The sequence below is a fragment of the Motacilla alba genome, chromosome 2 (assembly GCF_015832195.1).
Source record: "Motacilla alba alba isolate MOTALB_02 chromosome 2, Motacilla_alba_V1.0_pri, whole genome shotgun sequence".
NCBI classification, from domain to species: Eukaryota; Metazoa; Chordata; class Aves; order Passeriformes; family Motacillidae; genus Motacilla; species Motacilla alba.
Window position 1 is genome coordinate 16,199,901 of NC_052017.1, and position 23,516 is coordinate 16,223,416.

Below are 23,516 nucleotides of genomic sequence, written 5' to 3' on the forward strand. Positions count from 1 at the left end.
AATGGATGACCAGTCACTGGGTCTTTCACTTTTAAAAGTTCTGGTCCATTAGCATATTGGAGTTAATTGTCCAATTATAGTTTCAGCTCATGAACTCCCATCCTTCTTGTTTTTCTCTTTTCAGTCCACATTGTTTATGCTCTTAGGCCTGAAATTTGGATTGTTTGTCCTTCTCCAGTTTGGTCCCCAGCTAGAGAAGAAATTGTTTTGCCTACCTACTCTAAGTGAAGAGAGCTTACTATTCCCTAATATGAAGCTCAGAACTACACACTAAAGCAGTACAGAATCTGAAAAATATAAAAGCTAAAACCTGAGGCATCAGGAGTTCTGGTCACATTTGCCCTGGGACACATTTAAAGCTCACCAATCTCTCAATACAAACAAACTGAATTATTTTACATTAAAAGGAATCCAAAATAAAGTGTTTTATTGGACATTACAAGCTGCCCTAAAGAGAGCTACTAAAACCCCTCTGGAAACAATTTTGCTAAGCTGCCAAGTAAATTAGCCATCAGAAGATAGCAATGTAGATGCATTTCTATCCCACAGCAAGTGCTGCAAACGTACCAGCTCCTTCTGCTCCTCAAAGAGCTCTCAAATACTATTCTTGGTACCTGTTTGGCTGTTCTCAGACAGGGGGTGTTTCTCATAATTCCAGCTGCAAAGAGTTTCCCAGGCCCACTGGTCCTTTCCAGGCTCCTTACCTTTCATCCTTGCTTCTACAGTTCTGGGCTGAGATGCTGGACTTTGCTGAGCACAGAGGTGAAGGGACATCTATTTTTTCCCTCTCCATCTTAATTTAGAGAGAGCAACAAGTACACCAAAGCATCCTGAACAGAACAGTACTGCAAACAGGAGACAGACTACAGAGGACATGTAAAATGTCACATGATTATGTAGAGATGAGGCAGTCTCCTCTTACTATAATGTGAGCTTGAGACTGCTTTTTTTCTGAAACATGCTGACTTTTTACCACTGTGTGGATTTCTCGAGGACAACTACTAAAATGCAAGGACTGACTGCATTTGTGTTTGTGACTGGAGACAAACAGCACATGCCACAAACAGTGGAGCCTTGGAGATGGTTTTTTCTGGGCCTGTTACTCATTGCAAGAGCAGGCACGGACATCTCAGCACAGCAGTCACCTGCTGTTACTGGCTTCTCTTCTGGCATGATTGCAGAATCAGGATTTTGCTTACAAAAAAACACATGCAAGAAAGATTGTACTAAGTAATCACCAGACCTTTGTCTTCCATACCTTTGCTAACAGCCAGAGGAGTCCCTGAACAATGATTAACAACTGAGGTAAAGGAGTGTCAAGAATACTGTATTTCTCCCAGTCAAGTATTTAAGCTTTTCTTATGAACCTAAATCCAGGCAGTCACTAACTGTTAGTAGTTATACTGGGCAGGCCTCGACTAAGATCTACACTGCTTGGATTCAGTATTTTTCCCTCCTCCTCAGGGGGTAACTCCCTGGAAGGGACTAGTTGTCCCAAACTACGATCATTCTAACATCTTCCCAGTCTTTTGTTATCTTTGGAATGGTCTGCCCAGGGAGGTCACGGAGTCACTGTCCCTGGAGGCGTTTAAGGAAACACTGGCCATTATATTTAGGGCTGTGGTCTAGTTGACATGGTGGTGCTCAGTCATGGGTTGGACTCGATGATTTCAGAGACTTTTTCCACCTCAATTGATTCTGCGATCTTCCAAATTTTTAGCCTGCCAGACGGTCAGATAACGATAGCAGTGCGTGCCTCGCAGACCCTTTTGGCCTCTCCTGCAGAGGCGCTGCCTCCGCGCAGCACTGTGGGGTTGGGGCTTTTCTGAGCGGGGCGGGGATGGACAGCACTGTGTCCCCCGGTCTCTGGGCTCCCAGCAGGACAGTCCGGCACGGCCGTCCGGCCGCGGGAAGCAGCCAGGCCGGAGCACTCCGGGCCCCACCACGTCCCTCCGGCCCGCGGGCGGTGCCCATGAGCGCCGGCCGCCCCGCGCATGCGACCGGCCCTGCCTACAACTCCCGGCTGCCTTCGCACAGCGAGGGCGGGCTTTTCCTCCTTTTTCTTGTTTTTTTTTTTTTTTTCTCTTCTTTTTTTTCCCCTCCCCTCGGAGGGGAAGGATGGGTGGGGAAAGCGAGCGTTCACGAAAGCGAGGCGAGGAGGAATCCCACAATACCAGGCGGGTTGCGAGCCCGGCGCTGCCGCTGTCTCTTTAATGCAAGAGGAAGCGATGCGGAGGGGTGGAAAATGGCAGAGTTGCAGATGTTGCTAGAGGAGGAAATCCCTTCTGGCAAGCGGGCTCTGCTCGAGAGCTACCAGAACCTCACTCGAGTCGCCGACTACTGCGAAAACAACTACATCCAGGTGAGGGGCGGCGGGGCAGCGCACCGGGGACCGGCGGCGGCGCTCGGATCTCTGGTGCGGGCGGCGGGGCCGGAGCCGCCCGAGGGGCAGCGGCGCCTGGCTGCCCTCGCCGCGGCTCCCGCCCCGCAGCCGGTCCCTCGGGTTTGCCTTTTCTTTCAACTTTCCCAGCTGAACGGCCAGGCTTCCCTTCCCCCGCTCCAGAGGGGAAGGGAGGGGGTTATTATGTCAGTCCGGCTCCGAGGGTGTGTCTTTTTTTTTTTTTCGGGTTTTTTTTTCCTTTCCCCCCCTCTGTATTTATTTATCATGAGTCACATCCCGGAGACCTCCCAGGGCTGGGGTGGGGGTGAGGGAGGCGCGAGGGCCCCCCAGCCTCTCCGTGCGGCCGGCTCCGACCCGGTATCCCGGGCTTCCCCACGGCTTCCCGGCGGCGGGGCTCCCTCCGGGGGCCGCGGACGGGCCTCGGGGCGGCGGTCGGTGGCGGTGGCCGGGGCGGATGCGCCGCACGTGGGGCGCGGGTGCCGGGCGGCTCCGCACCGCGCTCCGCCGGGGCCGCCGCCGCAGCGGCGCGGGGAGCGGAAGGGGCCCCGCACACGGGTGACATCACGGAGCTCGGGGATCCGCGCCCGCTCCTGCTCGGCGTGTGCGTCCCGGCGGGGCCGAGGGAGCCGCGGTGCTGCGGGTCCGCAGCGCTGCCGTGAGCGGCGTGCGGGGGCAGGAGGCTGCCCGTGGGCTGGCACCGCCGTGCGGGCGTGAGGCGGTGTTTCAAAATGGCAATCTGTGCCTCTCGCAGCCTGCCCGGCTCCAACAGCCTACAACAGTGATTGCAGACCCGGTCTCTCGTGCGGGAAACGGCTCCGTTGGTCTCTCCACCGGTCGGTGTGGATTTTTTTCCATCCCACAGATTGCCAGTGCTTCTTGGCCTTCTTTTAAGTCTGTTTTTGTGAGGCTACTTTAAGCACAATTTACTATTATTATTTTTTGTAGGATTTACATCACGTGACTCTAAGTCTCGGTCTTTAGTCTTACTGATCTGGATGCAGAACCATCCAGAGATGCTGAAACTCAGCTTTTTTTTTTTCCGTAAAAAAATTGAAGGGGAAAGGCAAATAAACTTTATTTACTAGACAGTTCGTAGAGTGAACTTGTTGAATCTAATACTAGATTACCTGTGATACGTATGTAATTCAGGTTACTAACATCTTTGGTATCCATTATTGCTGGTAAGCTATCTTACTGTTTTTAGTAATGGAACAGCAAATATGGAAGTACATCTTTAATAATATGAAGTGATTTTTTAAAATGAGATATTTGAATTAAAACTGCTTTAACAAGCCCTCTTTTCAAGTTTTGGGGTTTTTTTGTGGTGTATGAGGTAGTATGAGTTAATGTCTATTTATGCTTCCGAGTTGTTTGCTCCACCCAGAGAAAGCTGCTGATATAAATGCTTCTAAGAGGCGAGGTTCATTTGGTTTTACTCATGGGAAATATGACAAATACATGAGTATGGTAATTGCAGCACAAGTTTTGACGTGTCTCCTGCTCCTGACTTTTCCCTATGTCAGAAAGGTGCAGAGAATTTTCAGTTACATCATTTTCTTCAGAGTCATAAAACTTGTCTTTCCTTATTTTCATCAAACAAACCAAATAAACACAACACTTGAGCAAATTCCCATCCAGTCATTTGGGGTGACTTTTCCTTTCCTTTTTTTTTTTTTTTTTTTTTTTTTTTTTTAGTTTGGTAGCTCATTTTCACCTCAAGTATCAAGGTCATCTGGATGTGGGATTGGTGGGGTCTGTTTTATCTTTGCACAGCTGTGTTTATCCCTTTTGAAGGGAAGCCGGAGTTCTAAAATTCCTAATGCAGTCTTGTACAGTAGCTTTGGAAAATGTATATACCTTGCTTGTATTTTACATGTATTGTACATTTGCTCAGTAAAAATGGTAAATGTATTGATAAAACTATGTATTTTTTAAAGTGTTTGATGGAGGTGGTTTTTTTAATCAGCACTTGATGCAAAGCCATCTGCTGTCCAGTTGCACTACTGAACAGATTATACTGCCAGTGCATGTGGTGGGGGCACTGCTGGATTAGACAGTATGACACAGGGCACTGGGTTATGAGATTTGGGTGTATGAGTATTGTGGGTTGGGAAGGGAGAAAAGGAAAGGAAGAGGCTTAACAAACATACAGTACAAAATCCATGTGTTTAATGTAATTGAGCATTTTATAAAAAAGCCAGACCAGAACACAGAACCTGGCCATGAAGTGAATGTTAAAATACTTCACTAGTAGCTAGATATTGTAACTTATCTGGTAGCATGTAGCTGGTTCAGTTTAGCCACTTTGAATTTGGAGTGGTTTCTTTTTTTCTGTGGAAAAAGCGAAGTGCTCCATAGTGGTAAAAATTACCGAGTGCTGTTACCCACTCTGAGTTGTGCCACTGAGGTGAAACAGGTTTGTCAGACTATTCTGAGTGCTGGCACTAACGATTTATAGTGATTGTAATAGGAGACAGAATGATGTTCTCAGTGTTGTTGTTTATATTCTTTCCTGACTTAAGCAGGAAAGTAATTTCCGAGCCCTAATACTGCTGTATTCAAGATATATATATATGTGTGTGTGTGTGTGTGTATTTTATTTGAAAGTACAGGAATTTTGTTTTGTCTCTCTTACTTAAGCTGAGAATAATTCTGGTAAAATTTCAGTCATGCTGATTTCTCAAGGAAAACTTGTATTCAATGTCATTAGAGATTCCTTAGGGGGGGAAAAAAAAAGAGAGAAATGGGGAAAAAGCTCACCTGGCTTAAACTTGCCTGCCTGATGGCGAATGTAGCTGTGTGGAGAGTAAGTACCCTTTTACTGGAGCATTTAGGAAATATGACAGCATTCGGGAATCTCCAGTTGAAAATTGCTGTTCTCAGAAAAGCAGGAAGCAGTTTCTTGCTAAGGCACACTGTGACTATGTCAGAATGCTGGCTGGTAACGCAGTTTGCCCTCCAGATCATGTATTCTAGTTATCTAGGAAGTTTGTTTGTTACGAAGAGGAAAGAATTCAGGAGAAGCAGAGCACATAAGCTTCTAAGGAAGACCTGCAGTGCTAAAAGGAAAGTACAGTATGGTGGCAGTCTTGAAGGAGATGGGAGAAAAAGGGAGACAGAAAAAAAATAAAGAAAACCAAATGTAGAAATAGTAGCTGAAGAACATTGTGATGTTTTGGTGGTGATTTTGGCTTTGTATAGAAGGAAAAGGGCATTATAAGTACATTATTTAATCTCTGACAGTATTTAAAATCTGTGATGTTTGTGGTTGAAAGCTTCAATAACAAGCAGGTAGAAAATTAGATCCCTGTTTTAGGTCAGAGGCTTAAACTCTGAATGGTTTTAAGAGTGAGTTTTGAACCTTAAATCTGTAAGGCATATTTTTGCCTTCTGGAATAATTTTTCTTATATATAGATGTATTAATTTTTAAAAAATATTTTCAAAATGTAAGTTCCCATAGCTGATGTCTTCCCCAAATCATTTTGCCTGCAGGTATATTCTGGGACTAGCTCTTTTGGTGCGCTTGTAACCAAAAGGCTATCTGAAAATCTGTAGCATAAAGCTGAAGATGCTAGTGAGGAGTTTCATCAGTGTAGACAATATTGACTTGATCAGTACTATTTAATACAGAAATAACAAGGTGTTAGAGCATTTGCAGTTCTAGTCATGATTCTTCAGCTGAAAAGCACTATCTTCCGTAGAGATCCACTAGTCATTTTTCTGGCTGTATTGAGTTATTTTGGTGTTTTAAGGAACTTATTTACAATAACTAGTTTATGAAGCATTAGAATGACACAGGAAATCAGCTTGTGCATTGTTACTGCGCTGATGACTTCCTTTTGAACAACTTCAGTTGACTGGTGTATCCCAGAGAGGCCTCTCTGTACTACAAAACACTGCTTACAACTCTCCTGCTGTCTAAATCAAGTGTTCCTTATAACCTTGTTTATGCATATGCAGATATACGTAGTTTTTGCCAGTCTCAAGCTTCTAGACCACTTCTGAAGATCCATCTGTAATTTTTGTTTTTAAGCTCAAATATAATTTTAATATGACTGTGAGAATCTCTAAACAAATAGCTTGCACTCCTTGTATAAATTCTCATCTTGATAGTTTCAAGTGGGTAGATTTAGCGGCTTTAGAAAAATAAATTTAGAGACCTTTTAAGGAAGTAAGTGCTGTGTTGCCTAAATGTGTGTTTTTCTGTCATGTTACTTCCTTCTGTAGCTTCTGACTGGTATGTGGAAATTGAATGGTGAATTAACAAGCTATTCTGAGTAAAACAGACGAAAGCACGGACAGATTTCAGTTTAACTGCTATTGCCAAAAAACTAAAGTATCTCTGCAGTTGGTAGAAAAGTAAATGCGTGGCATTGAGCAGAAGTGTGGCATGCAGAAAGTTTCATAAATATTTATGTTATCGTCCAAGATGCATAGAGGAACTATTTTTGCTTGATAAGTTGGATGTTCTATGCTTCTATACTATAGATATTTCCTACACTAATGAACCTTTTTTTTTTGTGGCTTTTCTTTAAACATTGGTAGCTGGTCAGAAACTCAGTTTCATTGCCTGGCACATGGAAAGTGGCTTAACTTAGTTCGGTACAAAGAAGTTCACTCAGAATGTCTAATTCAGGAAATGAGCTGCTCTAAAAGGATAAACTTCTTAAATTGTCACTAATACAAATCCTTTATGTGCTGTTAGAACTTGTATGCTTTTATGTTCATAGGTTAATTAGTTTGAGAGTAAATACAGTAATATAATATTTTTTCTTCCATGAGTTTTCTTGCTAAATTTGGAACATTTGACAAAAAAAGCAAATTAAGTTCACTTTCTGTAACACCAAATGTAGTTCAAAATTAGAGAGCAATGAGATAAAATACAAATGTATCTCTTATGCTTTGTAGTTTTAAATAATATTTTTTTAAAAAAGGTGTTGCATTATACTTTGAGATAATGTTCTTTTTAAGGTAGTTTAAGCAAATGTTTGCCAGCAGTATAAAAGGCACTGGCTATTCTGTGTGTGGTTTTTGATTTTTTTTTTAAAGAATAATAATATAGGTACAGGTTGGTGGGTTAGGCTTATAGCTCTTCTGTGCCTTGTGTAGGTCTTCTGTGCCTATGCAAGTGTCTTTGTGTTTTGGAAAATAAAGCTTTAACTCATAGGAGCAATAAGACTGTAGCTCAACTTCACTGAATCAGCAAATGGTTACACTGGATTTAAAAAAGACGAATCCTAGGGTGTTGTATGTCTGGTTTGTGTCTAGAGGAAGTAGATGATATGAGCTTTTCCAAATTTGAAATGTTTCCATTAATTTTGGTATATTTGGTTTGAGAAACCAGGAGGATGTTGTCTGCTATTGCTGCTCCATTTTTCTTAAGTGCTACCTTAATCAGGTGCAGTAAAGTGGATTGGGATAAGCTTTTACAGGTATGTACTGTTTCTTGCACAAGGGAAGTGCTCTCCACCCCCTTCTGTTTGTGCATTGTTGGAAGGAAGAAGCTTGCAGGATGTCTGCAGTCAGGGTATGCCGAGTGTGATCCTTGCTCCCTGTGCTGTTCTTGCTGTGCACAGTCCTGTGGAATTGCTGGAAGGAAGAAAGAAGTATGATTAAATGGGGCAGCAATCTAATAGTTCCCTCTGGTTCTCTGCGAGGTTGTTACAGTAAGTAGCTCTCCTGGTAAAGAGAAAATAGGTGAGCCTTGGGAAGGTCTTATAAAGGGGAGAATGAAGGCAGTTGTAATGAAGGTAAGAGTACCGGAGCAGGTGGAGTACAAGTAGGAAGTGTTGTACTTCTGAGGGCAAAGTTCCTGTTAGTATCTAATCTAAGTTTAACAGAAGAAAAAAGCCTGAACTCTGAAACGAAAGAACTGATGCAGCCTCCCAGTATCTTTCTTTGGCATTTTGAAGTGTCTTCATTTTACAAAAGCATAAGTGGAGGCATGGAACTTCTAACTGGCTGATGGAAGGTCATATAGGGACATATTGTCAGATTTGGGAACAGAACCTGATTGTGTGGACTTCCAGTGCTGTTCCCCCTGCCACCCCACCCCTTTCCAGACTGCCTCTGTTATACTGCAACACAGCAAAATGTGGGTATCCACAGAAACACAGAGACAGTATGCACAGAGGCAGTGTAATGACTCTTTCAGGAAAATATGCACCTGAAACGATCATTGAACTCATTAGCAGCAATTACTTCTTAAGAATTTAACGTGCCACCTCTCATAAGAGCCTTGAGATCCTAATTTTTTTTGTCTTTCAACCTCAGGAGTTACATAAGGCTCACAGTACTGTTTGTCTGCGTGTTGGTGGGTCTTGGCAGAGGCACGAGAAGATGCCGCTCTATTTCTCATTGGTGAAAGCAGTCTGTGTTTGACATTTCTGGTGACCGAAATCTTGCTTAGCTACAGAACAGTGGGGTGGCAGCTGTGTGGACAAAGTGTCAGTCCTGGCTTAGCAAGGCAGCCTTGAGGGATAAGGGGATATCTTGCTCTCTCTGCCTGTGTTCAGTCCTTATTTAGTGACTTGGAGTCTAAAGGAGTGTAGTGTGGTTTTTCTTGTTGCATGGTAGGAAATTGCTTGTGGGACACTGCTTACTCAGTGTCCAGGCTTGTTCATAACTACCTGAGCATTCTTGCTCTCTTTAGCATCTGTGTTCCCTAGTGTGGTCTTCCTTTGATGCTATTCCTTCCACCCCTATCCCAAATCTGAGCACTGGTGACAGAGGCGGGTGGGCTTGGTCAGAGTGATCCCCCACCCTTAAGGGGAAGTAACTGCGGAATTTGAAATGGTAGATACCGTGCCTCAGTCTGGTTCCTCCCTTTTCCTGACCTTGCTGGTGAAGCAGCGGCTGCAGGGACTTGATGTCTGCTGTGGGTTGCAGAAATAGCCCTTTGCACCTCTTGCAGAGACCCCTTGAGAGCCAAGACCAGGGTGCTGTGGAGAATAGGTCTCGGCGTGCTCCTGAACACAGCTCTGCGTAAGATGGTACTGCAGGTGCCTTTCCTCCTGCACCCCCAGCCTGTCAGTGTGTCCTGATGGTGCGGGAGGTAGGCTCAGTCAAGAGTTTCATCAGCTTAGTGCCAGGTATTGAAATAGAAGTTACAGCATTTTTAACAGGTGGGCTCTTTAAAGAATCAATTTTGTATGCAGCAGATGAAAACAGAACTCTAAAATCTTCCTCCTGATTTTAGAGGGAAGGTGTTACTTTCCTTGGGTTAATTAATAAGAGTGTAGATGCCACCTTTTCTTGAGACTGTGCAAATATACTTGTGCAAGCCCTTAATGTTGTTAACAGGAGCCATGCATGCTTGCTTTGCAGAACATATATTTGTTACTATGATGCTGGTAGTTCAGAAGAAAAGGAGGGGTGGGGAATCCTGCGTGAGACTTTCAGCTTGAAGTGAAACATGAGTGTAGCATTTTCTGGTGCAACTTGTACAATTCAGCAGTTTCTATTAACGTGAGTTGGAATTGGTAGGTAACCTGCTGGCTGAGCTAAAGAAGCAAGTTAAACTAACTCTGAAAAAGACTGACTACTTAAAAAGGGACTTCATTTTAATAAAATTCTTGTCAAAGGTTCCAGATCAAATATGTTTAGTAAGTGCTGGGGTTTGACAAACTGAAAAAGTATCTGAAAATCGAAACTTCCCTTAGTTTGAGCCTCCCCTATGATAGATTCTCTTCACAACCTCCAGAGATGATGTGTGCCATGCTGTATCTTCCAACACTGTGGAATCTTCTGAAAGAACAGTAAAGGTTGTCACTTCTGCAATGAGATTGCATCTTTCTTATGTTTCTTATAGCAGATAGATTTGTGACAGTGTCATCCCTTCCTCTCTGAGTCCAAAATAATTAATTCTGTATGCTCTTTATGCAGCAGGAGTTAAAGTGCAAGCATGCTGCTGCATGTGTAAGAAAACTCTGATATTGTAGAGATGTACAGTTAAAGAATTAATGAGGAAGAGACTCTGCATCCCTGTCCTAAATTTATTGTAACCTCAAAGACAAATAGGAATAAAATATGGTACTGTTCCTACTTTTGTTAAGAGCAGGAAGACCTCTCAGAACTCAGACAGAGGAGTCTTACTAAAACAAATGTTGGTTTGACATCCTTAGAGTTGAATGTAATGTTCCTACTGGGTGGTCTTAAAGTTATAAATAGTTCCAAGAAAAAAAATGTTTGTTTACCACTTGAAGTATAACAATTCTTGGAAAATAATTGAAGTATAGACTCTGCTGGCTACTTTCACACCAGTGTTTCACATGATAATACTTTTTATAAGCTATGCCTTATCAGGCAAGTGTGGGGTTTTTTGTGGCTTTTTTTTCATGGATAATCTTTTACCAGATGCATATCTTCACTTTCATTTTCTGATCTCCTTGTTGTACTTTGGGGTCAGCAAATCTGCCAAGCAGTATTTGTCCTGCAGCAATCATTGTCAGCTGTGCACCTTATTTAACTTTGTTGTAGCAGGTGTGCTACAAGTTAGTACTTGAGCTGTGGTCCTCATGCAATAGTTCTGCGTTTTCTGAAGCCTATGATAAGAAAACATCTGCATAAAGCAAATAGACAAGAGAAGAACAAGGTGTCCAGGCAGATGCATCAGATTACTGCATCAACATCTAAGTAGCTGCAGAATGCCATGCCATGGCTTGTCTTTTCACATACTTAGTAATGTCAATTGCTCTTATGTCACTAAATAGAACTAGTATAGTTTCTCTCTTTCCATGTGCTTCTCCTAGGCTGTGATCTTAATGTGAATTTGCTGATTTCTCTCTCCCTGTTCAAGTCTTCTGCTTGCTGCAGATTGCTTATTAGACCTTTTGTCTCATTTTCATGTTGTTGACTTTGTGTCATTTCAGATCTGATCTGAAAACCTATTCTCCCTTGGCTATTTCTTTTAATTAATCTCTTTCTATTATTTAACTGCATATTTTATTGCCTTGCAACTTATATTATGCAACTATTTTTCATTATGCCTTTCTGACAGTTTCTACTAGCATGGGTTTGCTAGCAATTTGAAACCTGCAGCTACCAAAGACATTTATACACATTTATTTCTAAAATTATCTTGATTGGCACAGAGTTGAGGCACTAAAGTCTTATCTCTGCAGTAGTCTCTACCTGAGGAAGCCATGATGACCAGGGTACAGAGGAAATGGAATGCAGCTGGAAAGACGATGTGGAATGGGACTGATATGATTCTCCCCATTAGTAAAATTCTTATGAGGCCTCTTATATTTATATACAGCCAAACCTTTCCTTTATGAGAAACCTGTCTTCTTCAGGAAACTGATCCTTTTGTTACTCTTTTGAGACTAAGGAGTAAAATAGGCATAATGAAACTCCTCTGCTTGGAGGGCTTTGGTTGTCTTAACAGTGAAGGAAAGTGAATGTGGCAGGAGGAATGGTGTTCTCTTTACACGTGTGTGTCCACAAAGCAGAGCTGGACCGGATCCTTAAAGGGTTTTATAAAATATGGTTATAACCTGCAAGGTTTCCACCGAGAAGCCTCATGGCAGGTGGCTTGGATGGTGTTTCAGTCAGGGTCCAGTGAGTGTCAGAGTAACAAGTAGAGATATGGTGGATCGATGCACTTAAATTGGCAAGATCTTCGAGACCTGGCTGGGGATTGTTCAGCTTTTGCTTTGCTGTCTGACTTGCAGGATTTCTAAATCTCTGGGAGGAGCTATTGTTTCTATGATGCAAACTCCTGGCTTTAGCTGCGTTCGATAAAATATGCGTCTGGTTTGGAAGTGCTTGGCTCTACAAGGGCTCTCTTCAAATACCGTGGGTGTGTTTCCTGCTGCAGCATACCATATGTTCTCCCAGCACTCAAATGATGTGGTTGCCGCAGTAGTCCTGGGATTTGTCTTAAATGGCAATAGATTTAAAATCTAATTTCTAAGGTGTCTTTAACTTTGACTGTTAGAGAAATTGTGGTTGTCATAGATGTATTTGAAGCTCGGGCTCATACAATGAGCTGACTTCGTAAGAAATCTTGTATCTCTTCAGTAGTGGCTGTCAGTTCTAAATGTGTATTTCATTCTTCGTTATCAGTCTGTCCTTTAACCAGTGGAGAATGATAACAGCCAGTGGAAAGCTTTCTAGCACACATTCCCTCTTTGAAAACCTACTGTCCATGAACATGAACTTTAAAATCAGCTGTTCTCAGTACTCTGCAGTGAGTGAATATTGACTGTTCAGAGACTGAGGGAGACATTTTTGTAATTATGAGAGAAGCTTGTTTACTGAGGATAGAAGCCAAGTATGCAGGGGTATGGTACCTGCTAATTTTTGGTCCTCTGCTGGAGAGAAGTTGCTGGTTTTGGTCCTGAATGTCATATGTATAGAGTATTTAAATGTGTTCCTTGGGCATGGGAGGAACTTTAAGAGTAGATAATCTATGTAGAATAACTTTCTGCCTTGCTTATAGAAAATGGGAATGGTTTGAATGATTACTGAAAATCAGTTTGAGGGTCTTGAGAAACTCCCTAGTTTCTGGTGGGAATAAGAGCACAGGAAGAATGGGGAAGAGTGTGTAACTTCCTTCATTGTGTTCAGCCACTCTCTCTTGCTAACTGTGGTTCTGAGAAGGACAATATGAAAAGCAAATACTGTTACTATTTGTTTCCTGCCTACAGCAGAGAAATAGCTTTACTTTTTCCCCAGATTGCTGTAAGGGTTTACTGCAGCAGCAGTGGGCGTGGGGGAGTATGAACTGGAACAGGTACTTTTACTGGCTGCATAACATCCCACGAGGCCTGGGGGAATGAATGTGGGGAATACTGTGAGTCATACTTGTCAGTCTCATAAAGCAGGAGGCTTTTTAAAATCAGCCTTGGAGAGGAAGAGGTGTTTAATGGAGCAGTTGTGCAGGAGTTAGGCAAATAGAGAACATAAATAATGAGCAAAGGTACTCATTTAAGCTTCTTGCCTCCTCAGAAAATGACTAAATGCAAACAACCATTGTGAAAGTTAAGAAAAATGCATCATCATTCAAGTATAATGGGTGCAAAAATGTGGCCATCCATGATGATAAGAAAATTCTCTTTTTGTGAATAGCAAAATTAATTTCTGTAGTTGTTTAACAGAAAACATGCTTGTTGTCGGTCTGTTTGGTTTCTTGTGCTTTTCAGTTTCCATTGAAAAACAACAAGGCAGGAAGATGAAAAGCAGTTCCCTAACCCAAGAGCTGGTGGGGAGGGGAGGTGGTAAAAAGACCAGTTTCCAGTTCTGCTTTGGACATATCTTCAGTGTTTAGGCTGGTTTTGTAGAAAAAGTTTTTTCTTCTCTGTCCCCCTATTCATGCAGGATTTAATTTACATGTAAATACTGTGTATTCTTCAGTAAAACCAAGAGCATGTTTTTAGTGTACAGCTGCATTTTTTTTTCTTTACTGACACAGCCACTTATTGCTGTTTTAAACTAAAGTTTTGAACAGGGCTTATGAAATGTACTTGTTCCAGTCCTGGGCTTACTTGCAGATGCTCACATCATAGTGTATCATAGTGAGAATCTTATCTCTGATACTAAGCCTTACCAGCAGACTTAATGGGTATAAAATTTTCTTGGGCTACTACTTCTGCCTCTTGCAGTGTAGAGAGGCCATCCCAAGCTTTGAAGTAGCTGGAAACGACAGATCCACCATCCCAGGTGCTGCTCCACTGCTGTACATGTCCTCCCGTGGCCTCTCCTGTGTTTTAGCCCAGCTTCCTCCAGGGTGTACAGCTGCAGAGGTAGTGGCAGTGTGGGTATGGGTGGATACATAACTGCAGCGATGTGTTCCTGTTGTCAGGGGACTTTCTCTGAGCACAGCTCCTCTGCAGCTCTAATAAGGCCACTCAAGCTGATGACAGAGGAGATAGCAAGGTGTCCTGATGGCCCTATGACAAGTGCTGAAATAGAATAGTTCAGGTTTTGTTTTATGGCTGGCAGGGGGAGACAGACTGATGTGGGTATGACTCTTCTTATGCATCTGTTTGCACGGAAATGCAGCTCTATGGTTGTCTGTATGACTCTGCACCTCCTGCATATGCTTAAATCTGACCTCTACATTGTACATGAAGGGGAAGCAGTCTTTAAAATAATGTGAAGGTGCATCTTAAAAAGTGCAACTTCAACACTGATTAGAAAACTTTCCTGTCTGCAAGAGGCATTGCAGTCTGTCTGCAGTAGCTGTATTTCTAGAGAAAGCTACTCACTTGAACTACTGCTGTACTAGCTAACAGCACAGCAATTGTCTCACCAAGGACTTTGTTTGGAAAAGCCAAACAAAGCAATTCCCTCGCTCCTGAACTTGATGCTGTACTTCCTATTAAAGAATTTGCTTGCTTTCTTCTGTTGGTTTCTGTAAGTTAGGTTTTACCTATTGCTGGATGTGAATATTACCATATTTATTTAGTTCTGGTTATCTATTCTTCTGTTCACTTTTTTTGGTGGGGAAAGAAATGACTTGCCAAATTGACTAACCATTCCTACTCCTTCTCCTCCATACTCCTGTGCCATCTGTTTTGTTCTGTTGTGTGTGGTTTTTAGAGGAGATAAATTCCTACTTGTTGCAATTTAAATAACCCACTATGTAAGTGAGCTTCTGCGTGTAAGGTTTTGGAATGTTGTTGCTAACCATAGGATAAAATTTTAACATCATAAAAATAATTATGTAAACAGAAGCTGAATGTAGTGTGCTTACAGCCACTATCAAATAAAAATTGTACCGTCAGGTGCAGGAGTATGTCAAAGTCTGAGCAGTATTTGCTGTTTATGTGATCAGATAGAAACAGAAATTAGGTTGATTTTTTTCCAATTACATGCAAGTTTTTATAAAAACAATCATTCCTTGTATTGCAGTCCATTACTTTATTACCATGAGATCACTGTACAGCCTGTGTGCTATGTGAGAGTATGCCTTGTGCTGGGAAATAAGCTACTACAAAATTGTGGGAATCCACTAGTTTCTGGTCTAAGTACTGTGAGATACGTGATGATTTTCTGCTGGACTGAGTATATTCATCTTCAAGACACTAAATAGTCAGCAGTGTAGCGATACAAAGCATGAGTAGAGAATTTGATCCTATAATGGCCATTGTTTTCTTTGTTTTTAAAATACTGTGATGTTTGGGAACTGCCTGAACTGTAAAATCTGGGCAGCAGCTGTGTATCTAAAGTGACTCTCTTAAACATGAGAACTGTTCCTGAATTAGGAACACGTGCAATCCAGAAATTGCTGATTGTCTGAAAGCCAATGTAACTCTAGGCTCTACATTTTGTTGTCTTGAGATTCTCCCTGGAGCTGGACAGACCTGCTTATGACTTTCTGTGCTCTCTTTTCCCCCTTCCTTCGCTGCTTTGTTGTCCTGCAACATTTCTGACATCTCCATGGGGAGGAACCTGTTGCAGTGCAGAGTTTAGCTTTGAGCCTCCTTGTTTTTGGACCAATCCTTTAGCAGATGCTGATGTTCAGTGTGTTTGTTTTGCACACAGATGTTGAGATTACCCTGTTGTGTGGGTTCAGAGCATTGTTGACATAACATAGAATACCAGGTTGGAAGGGAACCTTAATAATTATCTGGTCCAACTTTTCTTGGGCAAAAGAAAGCATTATGTAGATAAGATGGCCCAGCACCCTGTCCAGTTGAATATTAAAGATGTCCAGTATTGGGGATTCCTCCACTTCCCTGGCAAGATTATTCCAGTGACTGACTGGTTGTTCTCATTGTGAAAACTTTTCCTGTTGTGTCTAATTGGAATCTCCCCAGGAGTAACTTGTAAAAAGGGAGATTCCATCTTTTTTATAGCCACCCTTTGAATACTAGAATGTCTTTGATAATGATGTGTGATACCAGGACATGCTGTGATGAGACTGTAATTTGATCCTTTATGCTAAATCTCATTGTTTTAACCTTGCTTGCTCAGTGCTATCTGGTAGGATTCCGGGCCTGCACAGAAGATAGAGAGGACTAGAGAGTGAGAATCTGGGAAAAAAAAAAAAAAGATAGTCTTTGAAGGTTACCTGTGAAGTCATAAACTTTTAACATGTTGCTTGTCTTCAGATCAAGATTTGCTGTATTCTGGGTTTAGACCCTCAGTTTGATTTGTCAGAACAGAAATAAGACTTCATGTGAGCAGTCACCAGTCCTTGAAAGTAAACTGAAGAGGTAAACAAAATCCATAGGAGGAAACATTGTTATGACCATAATGAAACTTTTTCACACAGAGTGAACTGAGGAGCTTTGCCCCAAAGGAGGTGACTAAGCTGTCTGCATTCAAAGGCTTGCATGATGCTTAAGTCCATCAAGTTCTGATTTTTCTCTCAGTTTGGAGAAACTTGAGTTTGGTTCTATGTTGCTGCCACTATATCACAGAGAGGATATTGAAGTAACTAATAAATACTAAAGTGTTTTCTTCTTATTCTCACAAAAGAAAAAGAGTGAAAAATAAGTCTCTGACTTATCAAGGAGAATGTCTTGCTAGATGAGTTAATATTTGAGGGTGGGTGCCATCACTTAATTAAAATGGCTTTCTGTTTACCTTCTTTCAAGCCCTATTACAAAAACAAAATCAATATTTGAGAGACATTCTATTTGTTTCTCTGTGCACTGTAAGTTCTTTAACTCGCTGTTATCTGCTGTCTGGTGTGCCAAAATAATCATATGCTCCAAAGCCTTGGGTAGCTTTCTTAGTGTTGAAGGAAGAAGACTGCTATGGAAGTGCCAAGGATTTATTTTTCTGTCTGACAGTCCAAGGGTGGCATTAGAATCACAGAATAATAGAATTGTTTGGATTGGGGAAGGCCTTTAAGGCCATCAAGTCCAGTCATTAACCCAGCATTGCCAAGTCCACTAGTCAACCATGTCCTAGGTGCCACATCTGCACGTCATGTAAATACATCTAGGGATGATGAATCAAACAGTCTGGAGCTCTGGCTGATATCTCTGATGTCAGAGCCCGCTTTGTGTCTGCTCTGAAGAAAATTGTGTTTGATGTCATAAGACAAATCAGACACTGCAAGAAAGTTCAAGGTGTAGTTTTGGACCAACTGTATGTGCAGCTATTGGGAAGTGCTTTACAGGAATGAAATACGTGGTTTCTGTACTGAAGCTTATATTGTCTGAATCATGTAAAATACAGAATGTAAGACTTGGACCAAATTTCTTGCCCTTGCTGTGTGTGCAGCCTTGAAGCCTTACTAATTGAGTGTACAAGGGTTGTGTGAAAATGACACATGGGCATGTCTGCTTCTGTCACTTGAGTTCAGTGTGGCATGCAGTTATGGCTGTATAGACAGACTGTGACAACTGACAGTAACAATGTATTGTGCCAACATATTTACTAAGACATCTCTTTGATTTCATTTGGCAGAAGAACTGAAAATTACATTTTCAACAGTATTTTTACATACAGTATATAAATTATATCTATATAGATAAGTTTTTAATAAGGGGAGTGGCTTAGTCTAGAGCCAACATGAACCTTGTTTGTTGCATCGGGCAGAAAATGCTACTAACAGAGCAGCTGGCATGTACCTTCCCAGGCTCCATCTGTCAGAGTCTGCATTGCTTTATAAATCACATTCCTAGTGGAGAGATTTATTTCTTGCTATAATGTTTGCAGCCTGGATTAAAATGGAATTCCTCAGTTGTTATTTTTAAAATTTATTTATTGTTTAAGTGAGTATACGTGTGTGTGTGTATATGAATGATAAAAGTATGTCCCTTAAACTTTCTATTGCAATTTACTTCTCCCCTTAATAAAGAAGCTTTTCTCCCTCTACCTTCCTCAAAAAAGAGGATAATTTTAAAAATTGAGACTCTTCTATTTATAGTTAATCAACAGAATGGAAAACAACTTTCTTTTCAAGTAAAAGAAAATCGGCAAGGAGACAGTGAGAGACTAAATTTTGTCTCAGCCCATAGAAATGCTAATTTGTGATCAAGGCTATTCAGGACTGGTCAGGGGAATATTATTGATGGAAGTGAAGGATTTGCTTCTAGCTGATTGTCTCCTGCATACAGGATTTGGGGGAAGGGCTTGTCTGAAACAGAGTTTGGGAATTACAGGCCCTGCTGGTTACACTGTGGTATGTGTTTGTTAAACAGTAATTTGGTGTGTGTGTCTTGACCCTTGAGATAAAGAAGCTGACTAGTCAATGTTTTTTGTCAAGATAGTGTTTCTAAAAAGAAACAGACTGAAATCTTGTTTGTGGACTGTGGTGTAGTGGTGGTGGTGATCATCTCATCTTCTGGTGCCTTGAATGAATGCCAGCTTTATTGCGCAAGGTCTTTACCTGGGGAGAAGAGATTTCAAGTTCTTCCAGTTTCTCTGCGTTTTGTATAGCTGAGTATAGCATCTTATCTGGAGAAACTCAACAGACATGGTATTATTTCATACCAGTGGGTTTTTTTGTTTTAGATGCTGGAAGGAAATTCCCTTGAGTTGAATGGCAGATGCTAGCTTTGCTGTGTTTATTGAGGATTTCTGCCTTAGTAGATGCAAAGAATTGCTGTTTACTGAATGAACTTGAAAGAATTTTAATCATGCTGGTTTTAGTTTTGAGGTTTCCATAGTGAGAGATGTCTTGGATGTCTTGCTCTTAATGGTAAGGCATCCTTCTGTACCTTACCTGGCTTTCAGATTCCTCCATACTCCTGGAACAATTAGTTGCTTAAGTGATCAAGAGCTTTGATATTTCTGTTTGATGCTACTTCTCACTATGTGAAGAGAGAAGTGTGCTGAATAGTCTGTTCTATTTCTTGTTTTCACTGTCAGTGAAGGATTGACTGCCAGCCCCCTGGAGAGGCCTTGGACAGGAGGTGGACATGTTCAGTGACTGCAATATGGTGCTATTAATAGCTTGCAGGCTGTGGGGTAATTAAAATCTTGAGCTTTTACTTGCACAAATTGCAGAAATTCAGGAATGGTAGAAAACTACAACAACATGACAAATTATGATAAAAATCACTTCAGTAAAACCCTTGAACATTTTTGTATTGCATGAACTTTAGTACTGATCTCTGTGATGCAGAATTTTAGTTGAGATTTGCCAGTGGTCTGAAATATGTGTGACTTTTTGGCCTTAGTACTGCTTCGTATGGAGGCTGGGTTGGTCCTGTCATTTTAACAGCCTGTACTTGGACTAAGTCCCTTCCTGTTCTTTGTCCCCACATAAATGCTTGATTTTTAAATTTCCCACAGTTGTTTTTACTGATGATAATAATGATATGAATGGCAGAGCAAGGGCTTCCAGTTACAAGAATATGGATAGTGATCTGCTTAAGTTGAACAGAGACATTAGTTGAGGTGTATTGGTGACTCTCTACACCCTCCCACAGCACTGCAGACGAGGCTATCTCTTGTCCTAGCACATTGGACAAGGGTTGAGTTTGGAACTTCTGAGCTAACCCTTCTGATGGCTTGCTTCACTTTCCAGTGGGGGAATTGTGGTGCTGATCAGTGGAGAACAGTCCAAGTTGTAGGCAGGTAAATTCCAGGCCAGATATAACTCTGTGGATATTGGGATGCACTCAGCACATCATCCATCCCCTTGAAGTGTTGCCTAGCCTAATGTATTGCAGAGAGAATTTCTTCAATGGAATTGCTGTATGGCACAAGTACTGTAAACCTGCTGCAGGAGACAATTGACACACCTGATTGATACTCTTATTTTTACCTGCATGGCATATGTAATATAAGCAACCCCTTTTGTAAATTTTAAAACCTTAGTTTCCCATGCCACTTTGGAATGTCATATCATACAGCACTTAAGGCTATATCTGTGGTGATAAAAACCCTGAATGCTTCCTGCTGAGTACCTGCTACTAATAACCACAGTCTGTGTAGATCTGCTTGGATAGCTTCCAGGTAGGTAGTTGGCTCCTGAAAGTTCTTCAGAGTATAGAAACTTGTGGCACTTGCTGCTGTGACTTGTCAGCGTTTCTCTCTTCTTTAATGTATAACTGATACTCTGATGTAATAACCATCCATAACAGCCAAAAAGTCTACCCTGCTGCACTGTGTTTACAAAGCAGTCTGACAAGCTCTATGAAAAACAGACTAGGTAGAACCTGTATCTGTGGGGTACCTACTTATTTCAGTATATAGCTTCTCAGTTATTTGCAGTGATCTAGGGACATGATATTCAACATAAATTACATTTAGCTCCTGATCCAAAAGTCTCATCTAGTGTATATGGCATATTTAAACCTTTTAAAACACATCACTACTGCTTGGATATGAAATACTTGGTCTAAGAACATATATTGTGAATACTTTAGAGATGTCCAAGCTTATTGCAATTAGCATTCAGAAGTAACAAATAAACCCTCAAGACCAGCTTTGATTTGTTAAATACCTTATCAGATCAGTGAAGCAGCAACTTCAGACTCACATATCTGAAGTTCCACATCATGTTACAAGCCCTTGGTTTAGGGAGGTGTGTTCCTGTTTTCTGAGTGTGGAAACCACTTTTCAGAAATCCATTCCTTCCACTTTGGTGTGTCCCCAGGTATTTCTCAGACAGGTTACAGTACTGATGTCTAGGAGTCTCCAAGGCACTTCAGGAATGTGCATCTTCAGCATTCTGTAAAAGTACCTCCTATTGACTTGAAAAATTAGGTGCTGTAGGTTGTAGTTAATACAAGCCCGTAAGATAAAAATGTTGACTGGGTGGTTTGATACAGGTCTCTGAGCTAAAATGGCAAGACTTTAGTGAAGAAAACAGGACTTGGAAACCTCGACTGTAGTGCTTGTGTTATCAGAAAGCATTCTGTAAATACCAAAGATAGATACATGACCGATGAACAAAAGAGAATACTAATGAATGTATTGATGACTTTGCATAGTTGCATTCTGTGATGCACGATAGAGATTGTTGAATTCCTGTGGCAACTGATTGTAGTAATCCTAATTTTATCTTTAATCGACTAATGATAGGTAGAATTCTTTTTCAAAAAGACCAAAGCATAAAACTGAGCAATTTTCTTGTGTTTGCTTGTGAAGCAAATGCAAATGTACTGCAGTGTTGCATTTTAAAGGGGCATAAGCAGTGACAGCAGAGGCAAATAGAACTAAGTGTAAAGCTGTTTCTCTAGCTTGATTGCTGAGAGTGGTCAAGCCCAGCAACAGAACTCCAAGCATCTGAACAGCTATTGAGCACTCAGTACTTCAGAGCTCTTTAATTATTATTTGGATTATTGGGCTGGTTTAGCGCAGTTCTCTGTTAGTAGTTTATTCTGGATGAGTTTTTCTGTGCTTGAATTTGCACGTATTCCAACAGCTTGAAGAAGAAAAATGTGGAGCAATGCATGCCACGTACTAAGGAGGCATTTTGATTTGTTTTTGCTAGGCCAGCCAGCTTTGGTGTGATCTGATAAGCTGCTTTCTGACTTTTGTCAAATGGAACCGGTTGTTCTGTGGGGGAATTTACCTTACAGAGAGTTTCAAGCACAGTGAATGGAATTGAAGTTGAAAGAGGGAGAAGAGAGATTGGACAGCAGGTCCTGAGGGTATGGACTGGTGTGTTTGTAGGGGAAAGTTTGGCTTCTGAAGATGATTTTGCTGTGTGAGCTGGTGAGATTTGTGGAGGGAGCCTGTACATGCTGTGTGCTGTATGAACTGGCACATGGTGGGAATTAGCCGTGAGAGAGATGGGAGGGCAGATGGCTTGAACAATGCACACACAGTGTTGTGGGGGTGTGCCTGTGTGGGTGGCAGTTGGAGAGGGGAAGATGTGGCTTTTAAAGATCAGCTGTAGAGTGATGGAGAGGTTCCTCATCATTTGACCTTGACATGTCACTGAACTGAAGACTCAGTAATTGAGCTTCTACTCTGTTTTTATTGTGTCAATTGCTTGGGTGCAGAACCAGTTTTGACTTCACAATAGTATTTATGTAAACTCTTCAAGGAAGCTTTATAATACAGGTTGCATTTGACAAAAATACATGGTATGCGGTGTGGACTGCCATGCAGTTTTAACTCCTTATGTACCCCATGAAATTATATGAGAGGCTTTATTTAAAATTTTTTTTTGTATTAAATCTAGTTATGTGAAGGCAGTTTGAAACAGCAATTTTGTCATAGTCACATGGCTGTTAAAGGTGAACTGGGGTAGAGATGGGAGCTTACAGAAGGGAAACTTTAAAAGCTATGATCTTCTGTAAAGAATATCCATTTTGTTATTAAAGGGGATCAAATTTTTGTTTATATCAAGGACAACTGGTGAAAAAACAATTTCTTTGAAGCTTTTAATGCTAGATTGGAAAGTAATTGTGAACCATTAGGAAAGCAGTCAGGTGACAGTCTTTGTATTGTGTTGTCTCAAAATTGTGCTTATGTGTTACATTGAATGTAAACACTTGTGCTGTCTTCTAGTCTACTTTCAGCTTTTGCTTAAGAAGTGATGTGAAAGTAACAGTTGAAGAACATTGGAACTCTCTGCTCCCTCCTGTTTCTGTCACACAGTTCTTGGCTTCTTCCTCTACCCTCCTGTCTTTGCTGTCTGTGAAGCTTTTAGCTTATATCTTGTGGGTGCCAGCAGTTCACATTAAAATAATGCAAAAGACTGTATGTCAAGTTAGTTCTAATCTAAACTGTTAATCGGCAAACTGAAATTGCCTGAGTTATCTGCAAAGCTTGAAAATGTTCCTGATCTAGTTCTTACAGGACATGAAATACATTCCACATCTCAACTATGTTCATTTAATCCTGCTGCCAAAGTAGTAATTTGAGCAAATAACTACAACGTTTGGTCCTTAGGCAAATGAGAGCAAGACATTTAATCAACAAATAATTACAGATGAAAAGAAACTTACTATACACTGAAGTTTTCTTCTTTGACAACACTCAGTAGTGGAGTGCTGTGACTTCGTCACCTCTTAGTGTTTAGCCTAATAGCATTTAATTGAAACTTTGTAATAAGAAAACTGATTAAAGGTTGCAGATCTCCACTTGAGTTTATATGAAGTTACACTAATGTTGACTGCTGCTTTATTGGTTGTATCTAGTTCAGTAAACCTTTTATTTCCGACACCAGTGATCTGCTACCTGCATTTTTACCGTTTTCCACAGTGGCAGAAGTTCAGGTATGAATTATCGGTTGTTTTCTTTAGG

The 23,516-nt window shown here is 41.3% G+C and overlaps 1 protein-coding gene across 11 annotated transcripts in view; it reads left to right on the forward strand.

Annotated features, from left to right (window-relative positions):
• Positions 1 to 2,095: 2,095 nt before the first annotated feature.
• Positions 2,096 to 23,516, forward strand: part of ABI1 (abl interactor 1) — a 77,154-nt gene continuing 55,733 nt past the window's right edge. For 10 of the 11 annotated variants that reach the window (XM_038128166.1, XM_038128170.1, XM_038128172.1 and 7 more), the window contains exon 1: positions 2,097 to 2,362. In XM_038128166.1, the coding sequence (XP_037984094.1) occupies positions 2,246 to 2,362 (117 nt within the window). In that variant the 5' untranslated portion in view covers positions 2,097 to 2,245. Of the gene's footprint in view, positions 2,363 to 23,516 lie in introns of all 11 variants that reach the window. The other variant, XM_038128175.1, reaches the window with a different exon arrangement.